The sequence below is a fragment of the Xiphias gladius genome, chromosome 1 (genome assembly GCF_016859285.1).
Source record: "Xiphias gladius isolate SHS-SW01 ecotype Sanya breed wild chromosome 1, ASM1685928v1, whole genome shotgun sequence".
Lineage (NCBI taxonomy): Eukaryota > Metazoa > Chordata > Actinopteri > Istiophoriformes > Xiphiidae > Xiphias > Xiphias gladius.
The window spans coordinates 29,699,828-29,707,334 of NC_053400.1; the positions used below are offsets into that span (position 1 = coordinate 29,699,828).

A 7,507-nucleotide genomic window follows, 5' to 3' on the forward strand; every position below is an offset into this window, starting at 1 on the left:
GATATTTGTCCATGATAGAATAGAGGCGATAAAAGGCTATGGCTACGTTCTCTTGGTTATTCATAGTGGTAATAGATGTGCGAGTTTAAGTGCACAGGTCAGTCAGCTCAGTTGCCTTGGGATTTTGGGGACGGTAACAATGGTGGCTGCCATGAAACATGAGATAACAGTGAGGAAGAGGGAGGAACGGAGGGCGTCTGTTGGCTGGTAATTGGCCTGCAAATGCCCAGCGGACCTGCCCTTGAAAGACCTTGTGTTCTGCTGCTTCGCTAAAGTTTATCCATTCATACATTGAATATACACGAATACAGAGAAAATACCATGTCATGTTTTAGATTTTGAAAATCTGGTGATACTAATTATTATCCTCTTAAAATTTTCCTCACGTGTAAGGCATTTGGCCAGCAGTGCTTGTTTTCAGACCATGTTTTGGGAATTCAGGCCATTTCACTTTTCAGGATTTAAATGCATTTGAATTTTCGAAGAAAAAAAACCTCACAACAGCCGGGCCCAAATGGTTTATATCAAGGCTAGCTTTTGAAAAATGCGCCACCAAAGCGAAATACTGCTCTGATGCCAAATATCTCAAAATATAAAGCAACAGCTCAGTCATTACTGAATCCCCCTCATGTTAGTTAAAAGCCACTGAAGTTTGCAGGATGATGAAACTCGTAGCCAGTTAGCCCTCAGAGTTACCTCTCAGCCTTTTCCCCAGACTACTGATGTTATTCCACTGCACCAAAATCCTGACGACAATTTCCAGGAAAAAAAATCAACCCGTTTTGTTATAACCCAGCTGATCAAAGGGCAATGTACTCTAAGGGATAATGATAATTTTAATATTTGGCCGTTAAATCGTTTTACTGAAAAATATCTATCTTTTCATCAAAAATGACATTGACGTCACATTTGGCCTCATAGAATTTAACTTCTCCCACGGTATGATGTATAGACCCTCGTCTGTTACCCAGACATTCACAAGACAACCACACTGAGGATAATTTGATTTCTGAGTCACTAGCAGTGTCTAGCCGGTGCAAGCTGGCTGTTGCACGCTTTGTGGAGGCAAGATTCGTGTTTGAGCCTTCAGGTTAACCCTGTTACACATGTTAGCTAATATACTGCAAAATTTGAACCTTCACTAGGTGTGGAGTGCAAGTCTGGACAAGCGCTCACCCACACGCGCTGAGTAATCCATGACGAATGTCGCAAAGTCATGAACGTGCCAGGAAGCCTGAGGGTGAGCGCTGCAGTGACGCATCAATTTCCGTCAGATGCCAGTGTATCACAACAGTCACTATAAACAGCACACATCGCCTGCGGGAAGATGATACTGAGCCGTGTTTCTCTCCGGTTGAGTCTAAAATTGCGCACTGTAATTTTGAAACGAGACAAAAAAGGAAGATTTTTGTTTTGTTCAAATCCCTGGCTGTTGGGAGAATAATAAAGAAGGACTAATGAGAAAGGGTGTGTTGTTTTATGTGTCTCCAAAGCGAGACATTGTTTCTGTTGTCTCTGACTGAGATCTTGAAATGTTTCCAAGGCATTTTCCGGATCGTTATCAAACAGATTTCCCATTTCCGTGAATGCCGTTTCACACAGTGTGAAGAGTTCTTTCACTTTTTTTTGTCCATAATTAAACTGCTGGTTGAACATCATTACCTAACATTGTGGTGATCATTGATGGTCTGTTGCATTTGTTTATCTGTTTTGTATGTTTCTGACCTGCCTTTCCTGATCTGCATACCTGTGATCTAAACGTTCTTTCCCACAAAGACAGGAGTGGTTAACTTTATTGATTATTTTCATCTCAGCACTTTTTAATTGTATGTCGGGACCAGGCAATGGCATTCTTGCGTTTAACTTTCTTTCAAATAAATCCACCCATCTGGGGTAAAATGCCAAAAATCGCCCATAAATCTCTCTTTGTGTGCATGGTATCAGCTCATGAGTACATTGGCAGGAAAGGAAAAAGTTTCCTGACCATGTCAGTCGCTCTTCAGGTCCTTTACACCTTTTTCTTTTGATTTGACATTCTTCGATAAGAAAATTGAAAAGAATATTCTTTTATATAAACATTCTTGTACATTATTCCACTCCTTATATAATCTTATTATTACTAGTTTTCTGCTTGGTTTGTTTCTTGTTACTGCTCCTTTTTCCTCTTAGTCTGTTCTTATGTCCTTATGTATTTTCACCCTAGTACTGATTGTTGTGTCAGGTCAGATACATCTGTATATGTATTTATAAATATTCCCTCTAATATACACTTGCCAATAAAATCCAAAGATGCTTACAACATGTAGATTTTTTCTTGCCATGAACCAGTTACAGATTGGCCTATTAGACATCAAATGTTTTAATATAGTTACTTTAAGTTCAAACCCAACCGTACACCTTCCACTGTTTTTATTGGTTTAAGTTTGGTCCCTTACAAACATAAAGGGTCTAAATCTAAGAGAAAATGTTGAAGTAACACATACAAGAAATTTTTACTTTTTTCGGTGCTTCTTGTGATTCTTCTTGGTGCTTCTTCTTGTGTTTGTACTGGTTGTTTTTTGTTAATATGGCGCAGCCAAGCAAACATACGAGAGCGGTGAACAAAAGATTTACAGACTCCTCTGCTGTATTTGTTGTGTTCTATGTAACTGAAGAAAATTCCCAAGGAAATAGATTTTTTTATATGTACATCTTTTTTGCCTGAAGAAGGGGGTGGGGGGGTGAGAAAGTGTGTAAGGAACAGGGTGTGTTCACAGGTGTGCCAGCCCTCTTTTGTATGTTTGTGTTTAGCCAGCAATTGTTGTAATGATGCAACACCCACCTGCTGCTGCGTATAAAAGGCAAAGGCATGATTCATCTGCTTCAAATCATCGGTTCAGTTTGCCAAATACTTCCGACTCACTAAAGATCAACTTCAGTCCCTGGCTACATCACCGCTTTCTGGTATGAAGATGAAGAATCATCTTGTGGGGGTTATTCTTGGACTTCTTGCTGTTGTCCACCCAACACCTGTTAATAGTAAGTTAAAGTCATTTTTATTATTTTATCTGTTTTTACAGTGTAGCTCTTTTAAACACTTAAACCAACACTTTCTTTTTTCTGTGTATCTGGTTGATTTTATTAGCCATGTGATTTTGTCTTTGAGAATTGAACTGTAAAATGAAGGTCAAATCCAGGTGGATATTGATGGTCAATGAAATTCTTTAGCAAAATGACATTCTTCTATATAAATTCTTCTATACAGACCTATGAAATTTCAATAATTCCCATGGGGTCCTTTTTCTTACCCCGTTAGTTAGCACTTTCCAATCCCTTTTTTGACTACTGAGATTTCCCAAAGCAACAGATTATAGCTTATTATGGTCAGTGGTGGAAGAAGTACTCAAATCATTTACCAAAGTAAATGTATCCATACCGTAATGTATTTTCATTTTACAAATAAAAGTCAAAAATTTAATATAAAACTTCAGTAAAAGTACAGAAATATTATCAGCAAAATGTAGTCATTCTCCAGAAGAGTTCTGAATATGAATTTCTATTCATTTTTTGATTATCCAAAAATCTTTGTTTTTTTTAAATACACAACATGCTTTGAAATATAAAAACCTAATCACTATTAAATTATGATCACACAGGCAGTTAAAAATAAATTTAAATGAGCAAAACACAATGAATATTCCCATTCATAATATGATAATGTTAATTGCGTAGTTTGTCCTCTTGCTTCCTCCTCTTTTATGGCACAAAACCCTGTCAATGGCTTCCTTCCAACTAACTAAGAGAAAGAACAGTCATGGTTTAAACTCACTTTTGACGTAGTTCAAAAAGTTGCTCATAATAAAACTGTTGCTTTGATGAGGCTGCCTCTCTTTTGTTAATCAGTCATAGACAATTAGTCATCCAGGTTAACCATTACTGAATCTCACCACACCTCATCAAAGAATACCAAAACACAAGTTTATACAAGAATTTTGGGCGAAGCATGTAGTCTCTTTGTAATGAATCAGACAAAACTTGGTAACTTTCCTTTCCGCTCATGTCAGGGCTGGTAGGTAAACACTTGAGGTGATCTGTGGGTTTTTCCATTTCTCTTTGTCTTAGCCGTGACCCAGATCCCTACCAAAGCTGAGGATGAAGTTCTCAGAGAGGCCGTGACGGACGGGTTCCTCGTCAATGACTTTCTTCTCCCTTCACTCTTATCTGAATCACCCAAAATAAAAACAACCGTTCAGCAGCTGTCCCCTGACTCCGAACCGGAGTCAGCTACAGGGGAGGCCCCGACGTCCGTGTTCTTCCAGAACACAGGTGACCCCTATGCAACCACAACTCAGAATGTTTCCCATGCTCAGAGCTCTTCCACAGTGTCGTCAAAGGACAGCGATGACACCAGTTCAGATTCATCTACCACCCAAAACCCTCAGTCTGGCTTTACCTCTTCATCAGAGCCAAAAGAAGCCCAGTCAAGCGTCACCCCAGATCACGTCTCGGTCTCTCAAACCTCTGACCCTGCCGTGTCCAGCTTTGACCTCCTGAGCACTCTGAGTTCCGATTTAGAGTCTGAAAATGTAGAGGTGCTAGGTCAGTACCCTGCTACGAGCTTTAGTGTGACCTCCAGCTCCAACACAGAAAGCAGCACTTCATCATTAACCTTCACGCCTTCTCGTATCAGCCACAAGGCTCCACGACTGTTTGAAGAAAGTGATGCATCACAATTGACATCAACCGAAGGTAAGACAGAGGAGCTTTCAGTTTCAACTACTACTGAAAAGGCAAAACAAGTTGTTCAAGTATCCATCAATCCCATGCCTTAATGGCAAATATCCTATACTCCCAATAGTTATTCCTGCAATCACTATTATATTGTCTGTATGGTTTACCTATGAAGATTTTAAGCCTGTGTTGTTGTGTTCCTCCACAGAGACTAGCACTTCATCATCAACCTCCACGCCTGCTCTTATCAGCCACAAGGCTCCACGACTGTTTGAGGAAACCGAGGGGTCAGGATCAACATCAACAGAAGGTCAGTCAGAGGAGCTTTCAGTGTCAACCACTACTGAAGGTGCAAAACAGGAAACAAGTTGTTCAAGTATCCATTCACCGCAATCATTAATGGCACATATCAAATACCCCCAATAGTTATTCCTGCAATCACTATTATATTGTCTGTATGGTTTGCCTATGGAGATTTTAAGCCTGTGTTTGTTATGTCCCTCCACAGAAACTAGCACTTCATCATCAACCTCCACGCCTGCTCTTGTCAGATACAAGGCTCCACGACTGTTTGAGGAAACCGAGGGGTCAGGATCAACATCAACAGAAGGTAAGTCAGAGGAGCTTTCACTGTCAACCACTACTGAAAGTGCAAAACAGCAAAACATGTTGTTCAAATATCCATTGACCCCATTAGTTAATGACAAATATACTCTACCCCCAATAGTTATTCCTGCAATCACTATTATATTTTCTTTATTTTTTTCCTATGAAGATTTTAAGCCTTTGTTGTTATGTCCCTCCACAGAAACTAGCACCTCATCATCAACATCCACGCCTGCTCTTATCAGCCACAAGGCTCCACGACTGTTTGAGGAAACCGAGGGGTCAAGATCAACATCAACAGAAGGTAAGTCAGAGGAGCTTTCACTGTCAACCACTACTGAAAGTGCAAAACAGCAAAACATGTTGTTCAAGTATCCATTCACCGCAATCTTTAATGGCAAATATCCAATACCACCAATAGTTATTCCTGCAATCACTATTATATTGTCTGTATGGTTTGCCTATGACGATTTTAAGCCTGTGTTTGTTATGTCCCTCCACAGAAACCAGCACTTCATCATCAACCTCCATGCCTGCTCTTATCAGACACATAGCTCCACGAATATTCGTAGAAAATGCTGGAAAAGCTTTACGAGAAGGTAAGTCAGAGGAGCTTTCAGTGTCAACCACTACTGATAAGGCAAAACAGGAAAACAAGTTGTACAAGTATCCATTCCCCGCAATCATTAATGGCAAATATCCAATACTAGTTCCGCCTGCAATCACTATCATATTTTCTTTCCTTTCATTTTCCTTCAACCACAAAATGTAGAAGAAACTTTCAATCCTGAATCGCAGCCGAACAAAGGACACAGTACACCAGGTCAGTTCATAAAATTTTTTTAAAAATTAGCCAGCATGATTAAATTTTGACTAAGACAGTCCATCTTATTAACTCTTACTCTCCAATATCTCCAGGTTGGATCATCATCCTTGCTTTTGTTGTTGGTGTCGCGGCACTGGTAATGGTCTGCGTTGCCGTCGCTACCAGAAAAAAGTGAGACTTAAAAACTGGGAAAAAAGAACAATAATTCTGACTATAACTTTTCTGAGCACAGAATTAATTTCTTACTGTTACTTATTGTGCAGGTGGAATGGACCACAACAGGTATCCCAGGTAGAGACCAAAACTGTCTCCCCAGACCAGCAGAGGGAGCAAGAGATGGAAACATTCCTACACAATGACAAGCCCAAGGAGAACGGAAAGGCAGCAGAGTACACAGTCATCCCTCTGGATGAGTTTCCAGAGAACTATTGATCACACTGAGGTTCAGAGACAGACCCTCTGGAGGCTTGATACTCATCACAGAAACACAAGACTGTGTTTGGAGCAGATGAGTTTGATCAGAGGAACGTAACTGCCAGGGCTGTTGAGCAAAACGTTTCTGTGGACTGTCACAGCTCTGAGCCCATTCTGAACAAGACTCATGGTCCGTTTTTTTACCTGCTGACTTTCAAAAACTCTTACCACACCTTCACTTTGCAGGTACTGCAATACTTTGGTTTATGTATTTATTTCCGTATCAGCTCTGTCATTAACTGGAAAATACAAACTGGTTGGGTGAGATGCACAAATGCCATTTATGTGTTTTATTTCCTGGTTTGTCATTGTAAATAATGAATAAGTTTTTTTTTGTTTTTTTTTAACTCGGACCCAAGAAAAGTTCAGTCCAGTCTTTTTTTCAGTGTCTTTGTTTTAATATAATTTAGATCTGGTTGTAATGATGTTATTGACGACTGTGCTGTGGATTGTAACTTATATTAAGCCACTCTATTCCCAACATTCAAGATGGAAGCTCTGAGTATTGAACAGTGCTCAGCCCACTAACTCATTAGCTTCTCTTGACAACCTACACAGCACTTCAGCTGTTGTAAAATGCATTTATTGAATGTTCATATGCTGTATCACATCCGCACTTCTGTGATAAATAAACACAGCGGCAGCTCATCAATAAACATTTATTTGTTTCCATTAATTTTTACAGACAAGTATTAAAACATTTACACATTTTCAGTCCAGTTGTCTGACAAATATTTTTGTGATCTTTTATAGTTTATGTAGTATAAGCGCATTCAATCCTGCATGCAATTAGTCAGTCATAGTCAAAAGAAGTTCTGCAATACAATGAAGGTCAGACACAAGAAAAATGTTGAATACATTCTTGGACCAAAATGTGCATAGAATCAAAAA

At 39.5% G+C, this 7,507-nt stretch overlaps 1 protein-coding gene across 1 annotated transcript; it reads left to right on the plus strand.

Annotated features, from left to right (window-relative positions):
• The first annotated feature begins 1,203 nt into the window (after window positions 1-1,203).
• On the plus strand, window positions 1,204-6,890 carry LOC120790133 (uncharacterized protein DDB_G0271670-like). Its single transcript, XM_040127457.1, has 8 exons — window positions 1,204-1,240; window positions 4,102-4,728; window positions 4,919-5,020; window positions 5,219-5,320; window positions 5,820-5,915; window positions 6,089-6,139; window positions 6,235-6,313; window positions 6,406-6,890. Exons 1-8 carry the CDS (start codon window positions 1,204-1,206, stop codon window positions 6,572-6,574), a joined length of 1,263 nt encoding a protein of 420 aa, XP_039983391.1. The 3' UTR covers window positions 6,575-6,890.
• The last annotated feature ends 617 nt before the right edge of the window (window positions 6,891-7,507 follow it).